The sequence below is a fragment of the Gobio gobio genome (genome assembly GCF_949357685.1).
Source record: "Gobio gobio genome assembly, chromosome: 8".
Classification (NCBI taxonomy): domain Eukaryota; kingdom Metazoa; phylum Chordata; class Actinopteri; order Cypriniformes; family Gobionidae; genus Gobio; species Gobio gobio.
Genome location: NC_137114.1, coordinates 33,718,201 through 33,743,323, shown reverse-complemented (window position 1 = coordinate 33,743,323; position 25,123 = coordinate 33,718,201). Strand labels below are relative to the sequence as shown.

General features: G+C 37.4%; 1 protein-coding gene across 1 annotated transcript; it reads left to right on the top strand.

Annotated features, from left to right (window-relative positions):
• Positions 1-2,705: 2,705 nt before the first annotated feature.
• Positions 2,706-24,456, top strand: ttc12 (tetratricopeptide repeat domain 12; the record flags this gene model as incomplete). Its single annotated transcript, XM_079823333.1, has 21 exons — positions 2,706-2,763; positions 2,874-3,037; positions 3,831-3,861; positions 4,086-4,163; positions 4,266-4,387; positions 4,510-4,569; positions 7,649-7,720; positions 7,845-7,905; positions 8,314-8,502; positions 12,077-12,146; positions 14,293-14,381; positions 14,781-14,949; positions 15,632-15,721; positions 16,396-16,459; positions 18,279-18,413; positions 18,657-18,749; positions 18,944-19,012; positions 19,652-19,753; positions 23,139-23,238; positions 23,343-23,568; positions 24,387-24,456. The coding sequence occupies 21 exons, from the start codon at positions 2,706-2,708 to the stop codon at positions 24,454-24,456; spliced, it is 2,112 nt and encodes a 703-aa protein (XP_079679459.1).
• Between the last annotated feature and the right edge of the window lie 667 nt (positions 24,457-25,123).

The following is a 25,123-nucleotide window of genomic DNA, read 5'->3' as shown; positions in this document are numbered from 1 at the left end:
TTGGTTTCACCGCTAGTTTGGTTGCAGGAAGGTTAAATGCCCTTATTTGTCAGTCACCGGGTGAACAATAATTAATTCATGTTGAGCACACTTAGTGCTCTGTCAAACCCCTGTGCACTGAGCACTCCCTATGTCTTCAGGAGGAAGAGAGGACGCTGTTTGTTCACCGTCGGAGGTTGCAGTCAGTGGGTGGCCTCTCTCTGCTGCTGATGCACTGTGCTGCACACATTTCCACCGGTCAGATGAGGATAGACTCCGCTCCTGCCTTCCAAAGGGCCTTCTTCAAGGTGCCATATACAACCGCCCCACACCAGCACAGCTTGATCAAGACAAGAAGGAATGTGCTTATAAAGGATTTGTTATTGACCTCATGTCCTGTCCCCATTTCCAGGTTTTACAGGTGGGCCTTAGTGAGCTGTTCCACGCCAGACTTGGACAAACCGATAGTCCAAACGACGAGAGGACGGCAGATTTGGCGTCAGATACAGCTCTCAATGGTCTTCTGCTGGAAAGAGTGCAGAAGCCAAGTCCTGGGATTTTCTCAGAGGATGTAAGTTTTATTTATTTCGCCATATTCACCCCATACGTTCTCTGAAGCTGCTGCCAAGTAATTCACAGGGATGTAGCAGATGCCGTTGGAGCAGATTGATACTTGTTGGAGTGTGAGATTTTGAATGTGTGCTGCTTTCTGGGCAGGAGGTTTTGGGGCATCTGCACAAATACAGAGAGGCTTCAGTGTTCCGCCAGGTTGAGAGTCTCCTGAAAGAGTCTCCTAGGAGCCTGGAGATCAACCACCTCAACACCGATCCGTCAGTCAGCGACGGCCCAGACAGCCAAGATGCCGCTCCTATATGAACTGACATTTTAACTTTGAGCAGCACTGCCTTTCTGACAGTGATGAATCCAGCTTTCAAAGGCATGTTATATACTGCAGGGCATATGATGGCCTTATTATTGTCTTGAATGGTAACGGCCCTTGGGCCAGGTTAGAGCACCTAGTTTTGCTTCAGGACCATTGAGTGGTGATCCAACACAGCTAGCAACTACTTTCTTACAAAAGTAAAAAAAAAACATTGCCTTAAAATCAAACATCGAAAATGGTTAATATTATATATAATATAGCACCTGCCTAATCTGAGTAGCTTCTACCAAATTACACAAATTTTCACTAAAATGCCATTTAGTTTGATTATAACCAGGGTGCAAACTTTGATGATAACCAGGGTGCAATTTGTTAAAAGTTATATTTGAATGAGAATATTTTGATAGAAATAAAATATAGTTCAAATAAAATAAACAGTAAAAATACAGGAAATAATTGTTTAAACTGAGTATATAAATTAAATAAAAATTGTAACAATTATTAACTATAACTTTATATTCATAATCTATAATTATAATACACTATAATTATAATGCTTTTCTTCCAAAAGCTAAAGAAAAAAAAACACAATAGTTTCCACACCTTTCCAAAAGATAAAAAATTATAGAGAGAGATTAATTACGGCAGTCAGAAAAGAGAAATATGTCCAATTTATGTTACTCTCTCAGCCGTTCTATTAAAATACACCCTCGCATCAGTGTTAACAATTTTTTTTTAATATAATGCCAAGATAATAGTTATAAATGTACCTTTATATTTTTTAAAGATGAAAATATAATAAACTTGGCTAGATTTACGACGTTAATAACTTTGGAAATAATGGGAAAAGGGTCTATACACAATTATATCAATTTTTCCATTCAATTCATTTGTGTTTAGACGTGCAAGCAATTTTAGGGTCATGACCCACAGGATGAGACCAGTATTAGATTATGACTAAAATAGAATGAAAGACAAGCATATGAAGAATATATAGCGAAATAATGGCCTAAGCTTTGAGTTTAAAATAGATTTAACAATGCAAAATCCTCAGGGCAGAATTACATTGAAGCAGCAACACATAAACTATTTCTGTCTTGTTGTGTATAGCTACTAAAAAAAAAATTACAAGACAGTCCATCAGCACTTCTTGGGTGTCTCTGAATGCAACTCACAATCTTGTTTACCAAATACTTATGTGCATTTATGCCATTACTCATCTTTTTGTCTTGTTTGATTCAATTTCATTTATTTATAGTGGTGTTGTTCTGCTATCTACATTTAATACAGCTGCTATTTTGTGCCTGAATGTCTGTCTAGGGATCAATAAAGTATGTTTTACTGGAGTAACGACAAGAAATGGAAAAAAACAATAAAACATTTTTATCTGTGTAAATATGCCTGTTTTTGGATTACACCTCAGTCGTTACTCATGCATTTTATTAAAAGTTATTCATGAATACGTGGATCACCTTCATCTGCCCTAAACCCTAAAACATAAAGTAGGCCTAGAGCTTCAACATTAATTCAAAACTGTTTTCTGACGGAATGGGTGTGTGGTTGTCATTGTACAACAAAGGAGAGGCTTATGTTTCACGAAGTCATTCAGCCAACTGTTAATAAACTTTCGATACAACTAAATAAAATCTTTGAATTGATATAGGATCGTCAAGGAATGTATATTTTGACCGCGTAATGTAGTTACAGGTATATACCACCAGGAGCAAAATAATCATTTTGCACGTGGCTGCTGTTGCTATGCTTACGGATACACTTCCGTAAACAAAACGGCCTCACTTCTCTTCACTAAACTCCTTTTTATTTTGGGAACTCGTTTTCAAGCATGGCTTTGCAAGATAGCGAGGATCTCGAGAAGTTTTTGAGGAATATTGACCAAATAGGTAAGTGCTGTTTGTTTACATGTTGCCTTATACAACGTCGCGTCAAGTCAGTGCAGATGGACTCCCAGTATTGTGGAATTAACTGTAAATGTGTTGATATCTGATTGCAGATGAGTTGGTGAAAGAGTTAAATTCCATCGATGTGTCGTGTCAAGAGAAAGCGCTTGCTAAGGCAGATCAATTCGTGTCATCCTTGGAGCAGGTGGATCCCTGTAAAACAAAAATCAATAAGACGGTTATAAACAAACATCCCTCATCTGAAAATGGTGCCCTGGTACAGTATTTACAGTCTGTATTCAAAATGTAATACAATATAACATAATGTGAATGTAAAAAGACATTTATTGCATTTTAATAGCATATTATAGTAAAATTACTCTAGTAAAAACTTTTTTTTTTTTTTTTACCATACTATAGTAGTCAAGTCAAGTCAAGTCAACTTTATTTATATAGCGCTTTTAACAATGTAGATTGTTTCAAAGCAGCTTTACAGTGTTAAACAGGAAAATAATGCAGCATAATTTTATTCAGCTGTATAGCCATTCTGGAAAAAACGCTGATGTCATCAGTTCATTTCAATTATCACACAGTGACAGTGTGGGCTTTAGATCAATAATTCGATCAGTAATTTAGTTTAAATGGTTAATTTAGTTTATTAATTAGATTTATTTCGATGTTTAGTTGAAAAATTTAGTGTCCCCAACTGAGCACGCAAAGCCAGAGGCAAATAGTAAATAATATACTAACGTTACAGTAAATTGTGGTATATGGTACTATATTATAGTATTTACTATACTTTATTTATACTACAGTACAGTATACTGTAGTATTAACTGTAGTCAATTGTTAAACTACAGTAAATACTGAGGTATACTTCAATTTACTATAGTATTTCCTAGAGTAATTTTACTATTGTATTTTTTTCATGTGGGATGATTATTGATAATATTTGAAAGAGATTAAGTGACTATTACATGCTTTATTTTCACATGTAATATGTGTTAATGTTTTCAAATCTTAATAAGTTAAATTAAACTAGTTAGACTGCTTTTTCCCCTTCTTTTCAGAACATCCGGTATGAATCAAGTCAAAATCCAGGTAGGTTTGTGTATTGGAGTCTCTTATCCATTCTGTGTTCAGCTGTTGACAAGACTTCTCTGTCTCTGTTGAATAATTTGGTTTGAGGTATAAAACTTGAATGTCTGCCCTTGACGTCTTGTAAATGATTCATAAATCAATACAAACTTGCTCGCCTTCATCTTCACGTCTCGTGTTTTTATTATCAATCTTGCAACATTTTGTTGTACCCGTCGATTCGTCAGAGAATTTCTTGAGGACATTAGAAAAAGATGCCGAAGAGAGAAGCCAGAGAAGAAAGATGAAAGAGGAAAAAGCCAACGGTATGTACACTGAAGCCTGAGAGCGGAATGGGCAGTTTTTGGGCAGTTTTGCACTGTCAGTTTGCAAAGTCTAGATTTCCTTTGTCCTCGTTTGACCTGCAGCGTTAAGGGAGCAGGGGAATGAGGCTTTCACTCAAGGTGACTACGAAACGGCTGTCAGGTTTTATACCGAAGGCTTGGAGCAGCTGCGTGACATGCAGGCTCTCTACACAAACAGAGCTCAGGTACTTCTTCATTTCAGAACAAGTTCTTCTACAATAATCAGATGAGCCGTATCATAACTGATATTCCTGTGAAACGTTCCCTTTTGTGATTTTATTGTCTCATACTTTCATGTATTATGTAGGCCTTTATCAAGTTGAAGAGATATAAGGAGGCCATAAGTGACTGTGAGTGGGCTCTGAGGGTGAGTAAATCAGTAGGAAAGAGGTCAGAGAAGTGACCCCTCATTTTTCATTGTCAGCCGAAGCAGAGAGTTTTTCATCCTACCCTGTCTGGTGAGAACAGCAGGCTCCATAGAGCAGTTTCTATTGAACTGGATAGATGCTCAGCATAAGAAAATTGGGTTGAAGTTCCTTCTGAGTTGTGCTGAATAGTCTTTGCTTTTGGAAAACTTTTAGAAAGTTAACTAAGTAAGAGCTAGCAATATTTATATAGTCTTTTAATGCTCTAATACTTTTATCCTTTCAACAGTCTAAAGGAAAATCAACATATTGACTATGGGATCAGTGACAAATAATGTGTGTCTCTTTAAAATAGTTGATGCCATTTTCAGCAAAAGTGTGTGATCTTAATCATATAATTATTAAAAAAGTAGTGCTGTCAAATAAATTCATTACGACTAATCACATCTAACAAATGTTTGTTAATATATATACATATATATACACTGATCAGGCATAACATTATGACTCTGACACTGATTATCTCATCATCACAGCACCTGTTAGTGGGTAGGATATATTAGGCAGCAAGTGAACATTTTGGCTGCGTCCGAAACCTGGAAAATGCTGCCTTCGAAGGACACATTTTAATGTAGGAAGCCATCAAGGCACGTCTGAATCTAATGTTAGCTTCACTTCCTGTCTCCTGAGATACCTTCATCTGATCGATTTTTGAATGCAGCATAGATGTATCCTTTGCTGCCTTTTATATCCCACAATCCTGTGCGTTCCATTCTGACAGTTGAGCTGGAAAAAAGGAAAGTTGCGTTTGCTGGTCAGTTAATGTGTAAATAGTTAATGTGTCGTTTTTTTACCAACATTTTTCACCTCTGATGTCATTTCTAGCGAGAAACTAATGTAGTAATTAAAATTAAAATTTAAAAAACTAATGTAGTGATTAAATATTTGTTTAGTTCTCACCAAAGCTCTCTCTATTTTGCTCTACATCATTAAACTGTTACACTGCCTAAGAAATCTGTCCGAAATTAGTTTTGTGAGGTGCCTTTATGCACAAACGCTGCCTTACAAGTCATTGTCTGATAAGGCAGTGAGGCAGCCAACGAGTTAGCTGCCTAGGTTTCCGGACGCAGCCTTTTTCCTCAATGTGTTAGAAGCAGGAAAAATGGGCAAGCGTAAGGATTTGAGCGAGTTTGACAATGGGCCAAATTGTGATGCTAGACGACTGAGTCAGAGGATCTCCAAAAATGCAGTTCTTGTGAGGTGTTCCCGGTCTGCAGTGGTCAGTATCTATCAAAAGTGGTCCAAGAAAGGAATAGTGGTGAACCGGCAACAGGGTCATGGGCGGCCAAGGCTCATTAATGCACGTGAGGAGCAAAGGCTGGCCCGTGTGGTCCGATCAACCAGACGAGCTACTGCAACTCAAATTGCTCAAGAAATTAATGCTGGTTCTGATAGAAAGGTGTCAGAATACACAGTACATCGCAGTTTTTTGCATATGGGGCTGCATAGGCGCAGACCAGTCAGGGTGCCCATGCGTCCACCGCCGAAAGCGCCAACACTGTGGGCACGTGAGCATCAGAACTGGACCACGGAGCAATGGAAGAAGGCTTGTTTTGATGAATCATGTTTTCTTTTACATCATGTGGATGGCCGGATTTGTGTGCGTTGCTTACCTGGGGAACACATGGCACCAGGATGCACTATGGGAAGAAGACAAGCCGGCAGAGGCAGTGTGATGCTTTGGGCAATGTTCTGCTGGGATGTTACTTGTGGATGTTAGTTTGACACGTACCACCTACCTAAGCATTGTTGCAGACCATGTACACCCTTTCATGGAAACGGTATTTCTTGGTGGCTGTGGCCTCTTTCAGCAGGGTAATGCGCCTTGCCACAAAGCAAAAATGGTTCAGGAATGGTTTGAGGAGCACAACAATGAGTTTGAGGTGTTGACTTGGCCTCCAAATTCCCCAGATCTCAATCCAATCGAGCTTCTGTGGGATGTGCTGAACAAACAAGTCCGATCCATGGAGGCCCCACCTCACAACTTACAGGACTTAAAGGATCTGCTGCTAACATCTTGGTGCCAGATGCCACAGCCCACCTTCAGGGGTCTAGTGGAGTCCAGCAAAAGGGGGACCAATACAATATTAGGAAGGTGGTCATAATGTTATGCCTGATATATATATATATATATATATATATATATATATATATATATATATATATATATATATATATATATATATATATATATATAAACTGTTATGTTAGATGCGATTAATCGCAATTAAAGGTTCAGTGTGTAAATTTGAGCGGCATCTAGCGGTGAAGTTCACCCCTCCCTTTCGAAGCACATCAAGAAGCTACGGTGGTCGACACAGGACAAAATGTCGTCATCTGAGTAGCTAGCGCTCGGTAGAACAGTTTGTCGATTTAGGGCTACTGTAGAAACATGACGGCACAAAATGGTGACTTCACTGTAAGGTGACCCGTGGTGTATGTAGATAGAAATGGCTCATTCTAAGGTAATAAAACATAAGGGTTCATTATGTAAGGTCTTTATACAACACTGAAAACATAGTTATGTATATTATATTGCATTTCTGTCAATAGATCATCATAAATACCACACACTGCACCTTTAATCAATTTGACAGAACTATTAACAAGTAATTTAAGAAGTATTTAAAGATAAAAATCTATGAATTCTTAGATTTTTCCGAGGATCGCACCTTGGCACACAGTAATGAAAAACTATGAAGGCTCTCATTATATAATTTCCTGTTTTTTCCTCCTAAGAATGATTAGATTAAGCTTCTTAATAAGGTTTTCTTTTCACATATTTCATCCCTTTAAAGAGGAAGAATTTTTATGCCTCCATAAAAGATATCAAAATGAGTTTTAATTCAGAAATGAAAAACATGTTCGTTAGTATTCACCTCTAAATTGTATTTAATTAATTTTTGATTAAAGTAATAGAGTAGGACAGAAAAGATCACATTACTGAATCTAGATTATTATTTCAATGCATCTTCGGTTGTTTTCAAGTGGCTAATGAAAACATAAAACTTTCATTCACAGTGCAATGAGAAGTGTATTAAAGCGTATATACACATGGGAAATTCTCACCTAGCACTCAAGGATTTCCCACAGGTAAGCATAGTTCAATAGAAGTCCTTCTGTCCTTTCAAGTCTAAATATACACTGGATTACACTTTTATTTCTCACCTTTTTTGACACCTCTCCTTTTATCCTGCTTTTTTTGCTTCACTTTCAGTCCAGGATTTGCTATCAAAAGATTTTGGAGATAGAGCCACAGCGAGAGACCATGGTCAAAGGTATGATCCAAAAATGTTGATCTGAGGCAAGGGAAGGCAAGGTCAATATTTTGGACTTTGGATCCATTGTTTAGCCGCAGAGTAAGACTAGCATTGTTATTAGCTTTTTGCATCTGTCTGAATATGTACTTTCAGTCAAGCATCTCTTAGCTGTACCAGAATAAACTGCGTTCATTTGTAGTCTCTCTCACGCGTTCCCTCGTTCTCCCCCAGAACATTTTCTTGTAGAAAGCGTTACACCAGCAGTTTTTAGAACATTAGTTTCTCATTTACATTCATTTTGAACTTTTCCAGAAACATAATGGCATAATGGATTCCCATTCAATGCATTTTAATAGAGTATTTCCACATGAATTTGCACAAAAAAGAAATATGTTCATGTTGTCCCATTACATCATATTGCAATAGCTTATCTGAGACAAGTGGATTTGGAAGAGAAGGTGGCTCTCCAGGAAAAGGCAGCTTTGGAAGAGCTACAAGCAGGAACGGAACAGGCCATGGCGGTACCAGAGCTACTGAAGAAGCTCGACACACCCAATGAGATCAATCTTTACTACTGTGGTGGATTGGAGCTGCTCTCACAGGCTATTAAAGACTGTAAGTTCACATGATTTATTCAGAGTACTTAGATTTTTTATTTTAGCAGATGCTGCTGTTGTTTCTTGTTTATTTCATTAATTATTACTGAACTCCGTCAGTATTTTTGGAATGATGAACAAATGTTTACAGCAGTGTTGAACCTCAGATTTGTGTGAAATATGCCTTCGGATTACCCGGTGTTGTTCCAGCAACCAGGGCGGTATTTCTTGCACTCAGGGATCGATATGGAGAAGAGAGTAGTGAGGATTTTTGTGCGGAGGGCTCATTGATTCTGCTCTGCGGTTCATTTGCAGTTCATGATGAGGAAACTAATCCTCATGATCAGCCACAGAGGACAGACACAGTCCGCAAGCACAGGCGCAAGTGAACGCGTGCATTTCCTTTCAGTTTTTGTCTGCTCGGTTCTGATCTTCTGTCAAAATATCACTGCACAGATCAGATATTTAGATTGTGACAAAATATACTATGTATAAGGGAAACCAGGGCTACTTGTCACACTTCACAAAAGGAGTAAAGTGAATTTTTTTTATTATTATTTCTTTATTATTTCTTTTATTTATGTTTCAAACTCAATTTCTGTATAAACTACTTCTGTCAAATCGATTAATCATGATTAATCGCATCCAAAATATAAGTTTGTGTTTACATAATATATTTGTGTGTACTGTGTATAATTATTATGTATATAATATATATAAATACACACACATGCATGTATATATTTAAGATTTTTTTATATTTATATATAACATTTATATATATACACTCACCTAAAGGATTATTAGGAACACCATACTAATACTGTGTTTGACCCCCTTTCGCCTTCAGAACTGCCTTAATTCTACGTGGCATTGATTCAACAAGGTGCTGAAAGCATTCTTTAGAAATGTTGGCCCATATTGATAGGATAGCATCTTGCAGTTGATGGAGATTTGTTGGATGCACATCCAGGGCACGAAGCTCCCGTTCCACCACATCCCAAAGATGCTCTATTGGGTTGAGATCTGGTGACTGTGGGGGCTTTTTTAGTACAGTGAACTCATTGTCATGTTCAAGAAACCAAATGATTCAAGCTTTGTGACATGGTGCATTATCCTGCTGGAAGTAGCCATCAGAGGATGGGTACATGGTGGTCATAAAGGGATGGACATGGTCAGAAACAATGCTCAGGTAGGCCGTGGCATTTAAACGATGCCCAATTGGCACTAAGGGGCCTAAAGTGTGCCAAGAAAACATCCCCACACCATTACACCACCACCAGCCTGCACAGTGGTAACAAGGCATGATGGATCCATGTTCTCATTCTGTTTACGCCAAATTCTGACTCTACCATCTGAATGGCTCAACAGAAATCCAGGACTCATCAAACCAGGCAACATTTTTCCAGTCTTCAACTGTCCAATTTTGGTGAGCTCATGCAAATTGTAGCCTCTTTTTCCTATTTGTAGTGGAGATGAGTGGTACCCGGTGGGGTCTTCTGCTGTTGTAGCCCATCCGCCTCAAGGTTGTGCGTGATGTGGCTTCACAAATTGCTGTAAACCTCGGTTGTAACGAGTGGTTATTTCAGTCAAAGTTGCTCTTCTATCAGCTTGAATCAGTCGGCCCATTCTCCTCTGACCTCTAGCATCAACAAGGCATTTTCGCTCACAGGACTGCCGCATACTGGATGTTTTTCCCTTTTCACACCATTCTTTGTAAACCCTAGAAATGGTTGTGCGTGAAAATCCCAGTAACTGAGCAGATTGTGAAATACTCAGACCGGCCCGTCTGGCACCAACAACCATTTTGGCGTCTGGCACCAACACAAAATTGCTTAAATCACCTTTCTTTCCCATTCTGACATTCAGTTTGGAGTTCAGGAGATTGTCTTGACCAGGACCACACCCCTAAATGCATTGAAGCAACTGCCATGTGATTGGTTGATTAGATAATTGCATTAATGAGAAATTGAACAGGTGTTCCTAATAATCCTTTAGGTGAGTATATATATATATATATATATATATATATATATATATATATATATATATATATATATATATATATATATACATATATATATATAATATTATACATACAGTATTTACATGCAAATATTTCTTAAATATATGAATGAGTTTGTATTTATATATACATAATAATTATTATACACAGTACACACACATATTATGTAAACACAAACTTTCCTTTTGGATGCGATTAATCGTTTTTATTGTTTTTAATCGTTTTCGTTGATTATATCATTTAACACAAATAAGTATGTAAGTTTCGCCTCTAGAGGTCGCTTAATTAAAACAAAGGCATGGCTTGATGATGCTGTGAATGAGTGTGGAATTATGGGAGTTGTAGTCTTGACTCCACCACCACAGCCGATAGAAAGGATAACAATGATTAGTGTTGCTCTCCTGTCTGATATAAAAACACGTACTATATTAAAGCATCTTTGGTTTTTCCATGGTTTCAAAGGTAGCGCGGATATGATGTCATTGACAGGCGACGCTAGGACACGGTCCGTAACACTGGATAAAAAAGTTGATTTCTCTGGATTTAAACATTGCTGGAAACATTTGGGATAATGTACACAGGTCAACAAAATATATAACATTGTTCAAGTAGTTTTTGAATATTTTATAATAAAAAAATCTTACGTATTGTGCCTTTTAAATCTTTTTTTTATTTTTTTATTACAAAATTGTTACAGTTGAGTTATTATGAAACAATAAAACATTTAACATTTCAGTTAAAATGTACCTTTATTATAGTTGACTTGTTTGAATGTACACTAGAGTTGTTTGGGGGCTTCTTTTTGAAAGAAGTCTCTTATGCTCACCAAAGCCACATCGAAACTGCAGTAAAACAGTTTGTGAAATATTATTACATTTAAAATAATATTTAAATTTCAAATGTAATTTATTCCTGTGATGTCCACGCTGAATTTTCCACATCATTACTCCAGTCTCCAGTGTCAGAAGCTCCTTCAGAAATCATTCTAATATGCTGATTTTTTTATTATCAATGCTCACAGTTGTGCTGCTTAACTTTTTGTGGAAACCATGATACATTTTATTTTTATTTTTTAGCACCATGTTTGTGTTATACTTCATATTAAGTTAACGTTATAAAAACTACAAGCTAAATCAAACTTTTCACTTTGAAATCGACTTCCTACTTTACATACTGCAGTCCTTTCCAACAGAAATCCTCTCTTTAAAGCTATTTAAAGTGCCAGAAGTATTCCACAAAGGGTAAAAAATGGGCCTGTGCATTGTTAAGCATAATCTTGAAAGCTCTCCAAGACTGAAAGCTTTGTGCCAATGTTTTGTACAGGTGAGATACATGAATGGCTCTTTGTGAACTAATTTCTAGTATTTCCTCAGAACGAACACTGCTTTTGTGTAGATAAGGCAGCGCTCTCTTATTCTTGATGAGCTTTTGTTTATTCTCCTTGTACGCTCTTTTGCCCTTGAACAAAGCATATTGTGTGTCTGAGGCTGGCTACTGTGATTTAGTGTTGATATATTGCTCTCACTACACACCTACTAACACTGACCTTATCTGGTGTCCCTCACAGGTACTGGGCAGACATTATTCAGATTAAACAATGGCTTCAGTATCATTAATGGCAATAACATTGTAAGAAGGTAAGGTTGCTAAAGAAGTGAACCTGACAGTTTGTGGTCAGAATGTACTTTCAACATTTGAAAATGGCTGGTCTCCAGAAGTTGTATTTCAATTAATTGAATTTGAAGCTTTGTGCATAGTTCTTATAGTATTCTAAAGTGTGCTTGCACAATCCACATATGATTGATTGCATCTTCATCATTTAACAAGTAGCTTTCTCTCCCCTTATCGGTTGTCTTGCTCCAACCAAATATGCTACTATATTTAATTGGCTAATTTGAATGCATTTAAACAACAGATGTGTAATCTAGTTCTGCTGTGTGGGCATGTCCTGTGTTGGAATTTAGCTTTCCACACCAGAATGAAATTGAAAGGGTTTATCTGTGTTTGACAATGATTGATTGGTTTGTTTGTGAGATTCGCTGTGTTTGTTTCATACAGTTTGCACACATGTGGTCTCTAATCTATAAAACATGTTTGTTTAAAGGGATAGTTCAGCCACAATTCTGCCATTATTTCATCAGTCTCATGTCGTTCCTAGTGTTGGGGGTAACTATTACAAGTAACGTGAGTTATGTAATCAGAGGACTTTTTTTTTAAAAGTAATGAGTAAAGTAACAAATTGCTTTTAAATTTACAACAAAATATCTGAGTTACATTTTCAAATAAGCAACGCACGTTACTATGTTTTCCCATTTATTGACTGACAGCTCTCCTGTCCCCATGTTGAGAGAAATCGTGAGCGAGGATCAGAGGCGTTGTGTGCGCTGTGAAAACATGTTATTGTAGTTCTAGACTTAATGTGAGCATCCATTTACTCATCTCACTTGCACTAAAACAGATTTAGTATTCCTCAAAATGAATAAAAACAGTGAAATGTAAATGCAAACATGCAATAATTAAATGTTAAATAATACAAATATACTTTATGTATTTAATGTCACTTTATCAACCAATGTCTTTTCTGATGACCTGCATATCCAATTCAACCATACCAATAAGCAAAAATTATTTTAATGAATCATCACATTTGTTTCTTTTTTACTTTTTTTTTTCTTTGCTGAAGTAAGAGTGTTGAACTTTCTTCTCCTGCATCCTATTCTTTTGCAATCCGGTTTGAGCTGTGTCCCATACTGCACTGGCATGTTTTGCATTTCCTTCAGCCTAAGGCTTATTCATTCACTTTTAGTGCGAGTCCAGCCCAGGCGAGAAAAAGTAGCACAAAAGTAACGGAACATATTCCAAAAAAGTAATTAAGGCAATTTGTTACTTTTTAGTGAATATTGGAATATTGTAACGCATTGTAACTTTCCTCAACACTAGTCTTTCCAAACCCATATCAGTGTTATTTTATTATTATTTATATACTATAGTATTTATTATTATTTTAAATTATCTTTTATTTTTATATTTAAATTTTTTTTATTTTAATATCAGTTTTTGTACATTTTATTAAAAAAAGTAAAATGATAAAGTTTTAAATGATGAACTTTCGCCATTTTATTATGGTTTTATTATTCATTCACTTTTTGTGCGAGTCCAGCCCAGGTGAGAAAAAGTAGCACAAAAGTAACGCAACACTTTACTTTCCAAAAAAAAGTAACTAAGGCAATTTGTTACTTTTTAGTGACTAACGTAATATTGTAACTTTCCCCAACACTAGTCTTTCCAAACCCATACCAGTGTTATTTTATTATTATTTATATACTATTATAGTATATATAATTTTTTTAAATGATCTTTTAATTTTATATTTTCATTTATTTATTTTAATATCAGTTTTTGTAAATTTTATTTAAAAAAAAAAGTAAAATTATAACGTTTTAAATGCTGCGCTTTCGCTATTTTATTATGGTTTTAATATTTCTATTTATCTTTAATTTTAGTTAGCTTCCAAAGCAACATTTCTAATTTTCATTTAAGTTTGTCATCTAACATTTTTGTGTATTTACAAAAACGTTCGAATATTTTTTTATTTTTAGTTAACAAGAACAAACACTGCCCTGTATGACTATTTCTTCCATGGAATTCCATACATTTACAATAAAAGAGGACATCCATTCAAAAGGATTTGTGTGAACTATCACTTTAACTCCAATTTTTTTTTCTACAGTGCGTGACTGAAGTGTGTTTACTGTATTACAGTTTTTCCCTTTCTGTATTTAGCTGTCTCTCACAGAATTCAAAAGATCCATGTGCAGTGGATTTATGCATGTCTGTAGTCAAACTATGGAGGACAGTTTGCAGTGGAAACGGTAAGATGAAGTGCAGCATGTGAGTGTATGAATCTTGTTCAAAGACCTTGAAAATGTAAGATGCTATTGCTTAGTAAAAAATAGAAATCCCATTTGCACATTCCTTTTTTATCCTTTTAAACTGTCTCTCTCTGGAAAACCTAAAACGTATCGACACCACTTTATTTGGCTCTGCTCCCCCTTTCTTTTAAAGTAATAAGGGATTTGTGGAATTGTCTGAATTCAAGTCAATATCAATTTATCCTGCTCTTGCCTGCTTGCAGTGAAATTGTTATTGCCTCCCACATTAAAAGTCTCTTTAGTAAGTATTTTGTGCCCTTCAGTTGTAATCTCATTAACTGGTCACTTAAATGTGCATTTGTCTTTATTAAACCCTCTCCATAATTGTGTTCCTTCCAGAGCAGAACCAGCAGCTGTTGATGGAGTGTCCTGTTACTAGACAACACATGGTCCAGATGTTGGCTTCAGCGGTATCTGAAATACAGAGGGAAAGCCTGGAATTGCTCAGCTTGTTCTCCCAAACTCAGCACGGAAGGAACGTGCTCATCGACAACCTTAATTTATGCCAGTACGTACAGTATTTTTGGTTTCATATTGAATGCATTGCATTGCAGTCTATAAAATGATGTGCCATGAATTAATTACTTACAACATAACATATATGAGGTCAAATGAGCCATTTAGACGGGACTAATTATGTAAATCCAAATGGATTGATGTACCGCACTGCTAAGAAATACTGTGATGGTTTTAGATCAGGGGCAAAGATAAAAATACATACTCAGAGAACATAATTAATAAGTAATAAATCACATATCATTAATAACTGAGCATTTAGACGCTACTTTAAAGACACTCCATGTTTATACTGATACATTTTTTATCTCTTAAAAGTCATGTTTTTTCCCTCTTATGTTCTGTTAGAATAGAATACTAATTGTTTGCATCACTTAATTGAATATTTAAATGGCATAATTCATTAAATATATCAAAAAGTGCATGTGTTTAAAATAAATATACGTATATGTTTTACAATATTTACTAATATTTATTTTTATCCACTTTGATGTCAATTTCATCCCAACCTTGTGTGTTTTCTTCAAACCAGAGCAGGAGATTTAAGTCTGGTGTTCCTACGATATCTGTGATTTATCTCATTAGCTAGCATGCAGAAGGCCTCCTACTGTTCTAGCATGTTTTATTAAAATCATTTTAATGAGCCCATAATGAATGCTTTCTGTCTCCTGTAGAATGGCAGAGAACCTGATGAGCTGTGTTTGCCGTGATACGAGCTCCGCGTCGGCGCTGACAGTTCTGAAGAACTTGGCTGCAGAAAATAAGTATGCACAATCAATACAGTCGCCCTTACCATATGAATGCCCGTGAGAGAGACCGCAAAACTGACCCTTTTTACAAAATCTTGGGCACGACCCACCTGAGAGTCTAGTAGATTCCCATACATCACAGTCGCTTGCACGTATTAAATCGAGACACATTCAAATTCAACAGCCCAGGTCCCTTGAGAATGCAAAGTGAACACATTTAAGACAAAACAATCCATCACATTCACAAATCCCTCCATTTATATCTGTGAGAGAGATCCGTTTCTTGCCGTTTCTAGTCATTCACCACCTTACAGATAGAGAAAGGTGCTCCTGGTGACCAGGAGATGGAATTAAGCAGCCACTTCATGCACAAAAGGAAATGAGAATGGCGTAACAGTTTGATGGATAGTCAATGAAAAGTGTTCAGTGAATTCAAGCCGCTCTCTTGTTTCTAGATAAGGATGGTTAGCCATATTGGTCTTGTCTCGTGTTGTACGTGGGGCGTCACCTACGTGAGATTTGAAACCGTAGATCTGCTTGGATCAGCGCCCACCACATTACAACGCATTTTTATCTTTTTGCCCCCACAGCTCTTTGCACATTACAGCAAGAGAGTTATCTGTTGATCTTTATTCTTGTTAAGTAGCTAATTTCTTTATTTAATACAATGTTTTGTTGATATTTTTCAGATTTAAGATTCAGTCAAGGAAGAACTTCACAGCAGTTTTTGCCATTCCTCTTGAACATCAGCTGGTAATGTATTATGAAACATCATTCATAATCATCTTCTCAATAATTATAATACACTCTCAGAAAATAAAGTACATAATTGGACCTTTAGGGGTACAATGGCTTGTCACTGGGGCTGTACCCTTAAGGGTACATTTTTGTACCTCTAAGTCGGGGGTAGGCAAGTTCGGTCCTAGAGAGCTGATGTACTGGAGAGTTTAGCTCCAACCCTACTAAGCCACCATAGTATAAAACTCATGGCTCCCAGCATGCATTGCAGCATTAAGTATGTCACCATTGTTGAGATTCATATGCTGATTCTTGATATCTGTGTGCGTCTACACTTTTTTCCCCCTAAATGTATTTAAAAATCAAAATTCAGAAAGCCTGATCTGTGGCAAGAAAGTATTGTTCTCAGAAAGTAAACATTTTTCTTCATGACAATTTTTGTTAATGGCTTCTTTTGATCTGAACAGATTATGTGTTTTGTTAACACTGTAACAAAAACCACAAACTAAAGCCAAGAGTCAAACTGCCCAACTAAAGGAAACATTGATCACCATAATGGCGACCACATATTTTCCAAATATTTAAACCTCTGTTTATTCTCAATAAGAGCTTCTATAGATGTCTTTCAGGGTTGGAGCCAAACTCTGCAGGACAGCGACTCACTAGGACCGAACTTGCCTGCCAATGGTTAATTGTACCCTAAGGACCAATTGTGTACCTTTAAAAGTACAGTTATATGTTTTGTTCCCCAAGGAACAAAATTGTACCTCCGCTGTACCTTTTTTTCTGAGAGTGTAGTCTAAATCATAAACTCATATTCTAATACTAGATTTATCAGACATTTTGGCTGTAGGTTGTACATTCCTGCACTTCCAACAAGAAGACATTACGTATTTGACATATTTGTGGCAAGAGCCAACAATACATTGTACAGGTCAAAATTATAGATTTTTCTTTTATGCCAAAAACCATTAGGATATTAAGTAAAGATCATGTTCCATGAAGATATTTTAAATGTCCTACCGTAAATATATCAAAAATGTATTATTATTAGTTATATGCATTGCTAAGGACTTCATTTGGACAACTTTAAAGGCGATTTTCTCAATATTTAGATATTTTTGCACCATCAGATTCTAGATTTTCAAATAGTCGTATCTCGGCCAAATATTGTCCTATCCTAACAAACCACACATCAATAGAAATATTTTTATTCAGCTTTCAGATGATGTATAAATCACAATTAAAAAAAATTGACCTTTATGACTGGTTTTGTGGTCCAGGGTCACATATGACTATTATATACCTTGTAGGACTTGTTACAACATACAGTCACATAAAGAAACCGTTTCTTATTGATCAAAGACCCTTAATGCATCTTAGCATTGAAATGTCTTTCGTCTGACTCTGTATTATGTCATCCAAAACCCTCTTCCTGAAGGTTGACTCCACATGCTAAGGAGTCTATTTAGTTTTGATTTAAGCTGTAGCAAGTTATTATTTTATCATATTACAGTCTTCTGGCAGCAAAAGACCCAAATCTGCAAAGTACAGCAAGCAAATATGTCCATGTAGACATCCAATTACTGATATGATGAGTGTTAGTATGATGTGAGCTGTTTCTTTGGTCTTGTTATAAAGGTAGTTAGAGGATGTACTTATCCAGTTACACAGAAAACCTTTCTTCTTTCTTCATTTTAATATTGCTGATTTATCCAAGAAACACTTCTTTACCCTCAGTGTTAAACTATTTAATGCATGCTGAATAAAATTTCCTTCAAAAATATTAGTGCACATAATTCAAATTTCAGTTAATACTGTTTTTCCCATGTAGTCAAATATCATGACAGCTGACCACAAGATCCTGGCTTCTGTGATTTCTGTCATCGGGAGCATGGCTCTGGATGAAGTCATCAATAAAAAGCTGGCAGGACGTGAAGAACTTTGGAAATGCTCTCTTCAAGCAATGGTAAGCTTGGAGATGATAACCCTTTACATCACTACGAAGCTCCCAAATACTCCGTCCTTGAACATTGCTGAATTATGTATGATGTCTTACACTGTGAATTTTCCAAGGGTTTGTTTTCTAAGCTCCTTTTGCTATCTTGTTGCATGAGCTGTGAAACCGCCATTTCCCACGGACGCTAAAACTGCGAAAGGACATGAATTTAATTTCCGGCACTGTCAAGATAAAGCTCTGTTTTGGTTGCAGGAGCAGTGTGTCGCCTGTGAATGTAGAAGTGTCCTCTATCCCCTCCTGGGTTTGATGATCAACTTAGCCTCACATCCCTTTCAAGTTGTCCAGGTAAAGCAGGAAGTTTAATATGCTGGGCTTTGGGCCAGCCCTCATCCAACACATCAAGCACTGTTGTAGCCAAAGGGCCTTGGATAGGCAGAATGTTTTGCAAGTGCCTTTTCTCTCCATATGTTGCAATCATGTCTGAAACAGCAAAGGAAAGTAGGAGAGAATTCTTTTTTTGGCTCTCTTTTAACACACAGGAGCACGCTGTTCTGGCCAGCAGCAGGTGCTTGGACCTGCTGAGCGATTCCTCTGGAGGCGTCATCACAGTGAGTTGAATTTCGTTTTACCAAGGCCAAAGCGAGCTTTAACCCACCCCCTGATGATGGGAGCCACCAGAACGTTTGAACTTCAGATTTCTGAACATTAATTATTAAAATGTTCATCCTGCAGGATGTGGGGTGTTGTGAAGCCCTGCGTATTCGCATCTCTAGAGCATCTCTACAAAACATTTACACATATGAGTTCTACTAGATCAAAAATGCAAGTTTAAATATATGGATGTCCTTAGATGGCTAGCATCCCCGAGAGAAGGATTTCGCATGCACAGAAGCATTTCCATAGTGATTACCGTAGCAGCCCCAGGCCCTATTGGGGACTATTTTCTCTGACTATGTAAATCAAGTTCCAGGTTGTTTGCTTGGGTTTTGCTGCCTTGGCGCTTCATATCTCTCTGGTCAGGCTGTTTCTCTGAGTACAGTTAAGGTGAAAGGGTTTACTTTATATATAATGGATTTGACTGTTTCCACCTTGTGGTGGAGTTTTACTGCTGTGATACAGCTTGAACTGCAACTTTGACAAGCTGCCTTGAAATACATCGGCGTATAGCCTGATCCTGTTGCAATGACTTATCTGTCCTAATAATGGACGTTGTAGTATCAAACATCTTGCTTTGTCTTCGGCTTCAGAGAGCTGCAGGTTTGCTGAGCATTCTCCTCCCGATGTCTTCTGATGCCACTCAGGAAGTTGTGCGGAATGGAATAGTGAAGAAGTTGCTGAAGATTCTGAAGGTAAAGCCTATATCAGGTTTTAGTGTTTGAAATAGTGTCTGTAAGGAAATGAAGCCAAATTAAATGAGATCTAATATATTGGAGATGGTAGAGATTATGCCCTTTGCATTAAATTGGCAATGTAAATCACTACCGAAAAGACCTTCTTAGCCCAGCATAGGACCAGTGGATTATAAATTATTACTCACTTAAATCAGCCCAGAAGCCAAATTTCCAAATCGAATTTAAATTATTAGTTTTAACCCTTTAAAACCATGGGCCCTTTTTTAATGATCTGAGCGCATGGCGCAGGTGAACTTTGCGTGTGTGCAAATCCACTTTTGCTAGTTTAACGACGGAAAAAAGGCATGGTCCAAAAGGGTTGTACCTAGTGAAAGACTGAGAAAACTTGCATAACGCCAAGTTGTCTGGTGGAAAACAATTACTCACTGAGAGGACACTTTTTCGCAGATGACGTCACACAGAGCGAATCAACTGAAAATAGCCTTAATTTATATGTATTTCCCTTCTCCTTTTTTCCCACATCCCACTCAACTTCATGCAGAGAGATCACCCAAAATTTGGATGTGTTATTTGGATGTAGGTTCTCACTGTACAATATTATATGTGTTTGATATCGTTTAAAAAATGTCTCTGCGACTGGTACAACAATCTCGTCCCCACAGAAGTATACAAGAAGTTAATACGAGTTTTGAGAGCTTTGAGATATTTTGCATATTATGATGGGTGTGGCTTTTGGAGCCATTTGCTCTCTTCTTTCAATTCAGGCAAATGGGAACTTGATCCAATTTAAATTCCCTTGGTTATCATGTATTTCCATTTGAAAGAGGTTTCAGTCTGGTCTGAGTTACTTAAAGCGGGGTAGTAGTGAGTTCGGGGCGCAATACTATTAACAAGATTGGCCCGTAACACAGCGGATGCTCTGTGTTACGTAATATTCAGAAAGTCAGGAAATCTTTCACTCTTTAGGCTATTTCGGAATATTTGATGTTATGTGCGAATTATCTTTGAATTGATTATGCAATTGGCATTATACATTTACCTGACTGTTAATACAATTTTTACATTTTGATCCTTTCTGAATTACTCTATAATTATTAACCATCTCCAGTACGGAACGATATAATTGCAACAAAAGGTTAAAACAGAATGATTAAATGTGTGACTAACTATTAAATATAAATTACCAAACAACCAATTGGCATTCTATCCTAAATTCGACAATATGATAAATGGAGTCAGATAAAGAATATTATAATCAAATCCATTTTGCCCTGCTGAAACACGAACGCGCAACGACCTTCAACCGTAGCTCGTTACCGGTATTGGAATGAGATTTTCGCGGGCCTTACACTAGTCTTATAAGGAGTCGGGGGTGTTTTGGGCGTAAAATGCAATAAACCAATCAGAGTATCATCTCCCATTCCCTTTAAAAGCCAGTTGCACTTGCACCACTCCTGAACTCAGTCACGTGACTTCACTTCACCCCGCACACGCATAAACATACAGTTTTTTAACATTAACATCCACATACTGCAATTGCACTGCACTTTACGTTCCTATTGTTACTGCGTAACAACCTGTAATAAACCTTGCACATTATACTTCTTTATATATACATATTATATATTTTATGTTAACCACTTATTTTTAAGTCTACAGTTTATCTCACTTATCATATCCACATATTTTTTATATATTTTTTTAATCTTATTTCCTATTTTTATCTTTTACTTGATTTATTTATAATTCTACTTATGTTAATACTTTTTATTCTAATTTTAATCTATTTCTATTTAATTTCTTGTAACTGTTATTTGCACTGTCCATGGAGCGGACCTGTTTACATTTCACTGCCAGTTGTATATTGTGTATATAACTGTGTATGTGACAAATAAAACTCTTGAATCTTGAATCTTGAATGGCGGATTCGCTATTTACATGGCAGAATTTGTGAGTGGAAAAACTGAATGCTGCCCTGTGTGTGTAATTGTCAGGGTTGATGAAGGGAAGAGGAGCGAGGACTCAAAGATGCAGAAATAATGGGCTTTTTAATGATGATAACAACAAAATAAAACAAGACAAAACAAACTACCCCGAGCACTAGACTGCAAACACAAGGAGATTAAATAGGGAACAAACAAAAGAGGGTAACGAGGGAAGACAGGTGGGGCAAATGAACCTGTAATCAGGAAACAAGTTGGGCGGGGTTAGACAATAGACATGAGCACATGGCACAAAGAAACAAAGACATGTGCTCACACCAAACGTGACATGAACATGCAGCTAATGAAAACTCATCAGCTGCATGTTCACACAAAACTTGACAATATAAAAGCACGTAGCCAGTGAAAAACACCAACCACGTGCTACACAACATGAAAGCACACGGCCGATGTAAACATGAACCGTGTGCTACACAGAACACACAGACAGAAGAGCACACGCTCACATGACAAGACAGAGCGCACGAGAACGAGCGAATGCTCATTCTGTGCGCTCGAGACAAAACAAACACGTGGAGCATGAATGTCCGAATCCCAACACAAAACTCAAACTCAAACTAGACCGAAGTGCTGGGATCCGAACACCACGCCTGCACACAAAACACAAGGACAGAAGAGCACGCAGCTCGAGCATGCTCAAAGCTGCGCGCTCACACAAGACAAGACAAACAATACAGGAGTGTCGGGGCTCTGTCACAAAACCATGAATAAACTAGACCGAAGTGACAGAACCCTGACAGTAATAAGCAGAGTGAACGCGCGTTGTGCACCCGCATATAGGCGCATAATACGAACAAGCACTTTAAATAACACAAAAAATACTATTACTATTACTATATATTACTATTGACTTTAGTCCAGGTTTTTGTTGGTCAATGGCGCAGTCATTTTCAGTTGCCTCAAAATAGTAACACGCCAACAATGCGTCTGAACACACCTCGTTTTCAGACCAGCACGCCCATGGGCGAACAGATGGCCGTGAGTGCATTTGCTATATAAACAACGTGGCGCTGGACGTGAAAATGATAACTGCGTTGGGCTGAAACTAGCAAAAAACACTTGCATCGCATTGCGTGGGGTGTATGATAGAGCCCCATATGTATCAATTATTTTTCTTTCTTTCTTTCTTCCTTAGATCCGTCTGTCTGTCTATCTTTTCTGTCTGTTTGTCTGTCTGGTTTCATCCTTTGCTGACATTTTTAACAACCACAAAACATAATAAAAAGTTTCCTTTTGAAATTAAATCAATATAATTGTTTCAAAGAACATAGCACAAAGAACTGCTCCGTTACACATTTTTGTATTCTGGTCACCAGCTGTAGTTTTTTTTGCGGTGGCAAATGTAGAGATTAAACTGAAATTTGCTTGTGTCCCGTCAGGTTGGAGGAGAGATGAGCTCTAGATACTCCATTAAAGCCCTGACAGTCTGTACTGCCTCAATCCCACAGGCTTGTGAGGAGCTGGTTATGCTTGACAAACGTGAGTTCTGAGGGCCAGGGAGGCAGAGGATTGGATTCAATATGATGTCTTAAGCTCTGTGGCCTCACAGTGACTTTGTGTGCTACACACATTTATTCATTCAGGGCTGCAGACTTTGAGAAAACTCCTGGGCGGCATTGACGAGTTGGTGGTGGGGAACGCAGCTTTGTGTATGGGCCATTGCTTAGAAGTGAATGGAGCTGCCAGTGGCCTCCTGGGCACAGACTGTGTGCAGTTACTGCTACGGCACACCGCCAGAGATGCCAAAAGAGCAGCCGTTCGGCAGAATGCAGCCATCACCCTTGGGAAGCTGTGCAAAATAGAGCCCAGGTATAATTAAGTCTGACTTACCTTTTGCAGTCACCTGCAATCTATTGATTAACATTCATGCTGATGTGCTCATATACAGCATTGATACTCTTGGAAACATGATGGTGAAAAGATAATGCCTCCTCATGATTAACCTCAACAAGATGATGAACTTTCTGAATGCATAATGAATTTAAAGTTTAAGGGCATAAGCAAGGCATCCAAATTCAGATATAAACATCTTTTTTTGTTGCATTTGACATTAGTTTATATTCTCGTCACACTTTATGGCTGTTAACAAGCACTTTTACAGATGTGAGAGTAAATATTTACCGATTGCACCTTTATACATTTATTGACCTAAAGTTTTTTCCCTTCATCTTTAATTTATGAAGGGTTCACAAGATCAGGCCAGAGAAAAGTAGCTCTGTTAGTTAAGTGTTCTTGAGGCGTCTTATTCTCCCAGTCGGCATCTAACAAGGACAATCCAACAGAGTCAGAATCGTATGGCATTCAACTTTGATGAGCTTTCAATTTCTCAGAGGGAATGCTGCTCCCAGCATGAGTCTTTACAGTGAGATTTCAAACCTTTGAGATCAGAGAGCAGCCTAAAAAAGACATTTTAGACAGAAAACAGACACTTCCAAAAATACTTCACGTAACTGATGAAGCTACTTTATATGCAGAGCAAACTGGCTGACGTTTTCATGCTTGTTCGCATTTCATATTCTTAGATCTGGTTTTCTATTTGGTTGTTCAGAAAACATTGTGTGGTCAAAATGAGAAAGAACATAATTCTGCCGGGTTTGATAAATTTCTGTTTTGATTTTTTTTTTCAGGCACATGGAGAAACTCAGGGAGCTTCATGGTTTAGAAATCCTTCATTCCTGTGTGAGATTGATCACGTGAGCCACTACCCACATTCGGTTCCTCAATAATTGACCCCATAACTCAGGACACGCATGCAAACGCACACACACACATACAGATGAATGCTGTCCTTTGGTTCACAGCTTAAGATGCTCATCTTAAGTGAGGCCACAAATTACTGTCATGCCTTAAGGCCTATCTTGATTATGCAGCTGTTTCCTGTGTTCATTTTAATTAGAGAGAATTCACATTGACATGTGATTCTGTTATCTGCTGTTGTAGAGAGCATGTTGCCCTGGGACGATATTTGAAACGTTTCAATTTCCTTTCATCCCAAATGACTCACTTGGGAAGTGTGTTGCCTTGATTACATTTTGCTCCCTGTTTGTTGATAAATGGATTAATGGTAGCTTTCATGTGTTGAATAAAAAGATTAATAAAACTGCATTTGAAGATTATTATGGTTAAAGCCTGCTCATCTTTGCATACTTGATAGCTTTAGAAAGCATTCGATGATGTAATGAGAAAAGAGTAAAATTTTTTAAATAGGTTTAGCAGAAATGAGTCTGATAGTGTAATCCTGGGTTTGGGACAGGCTTTCACAGACAGACTGCAATATGGAACCTTAACCCTTATGGTTTGTCCCAGAGCAGGTTTTGGATTTAGTTTCAGGTGGTGTACCACTATTAAATGTGCTGGAAGCAAT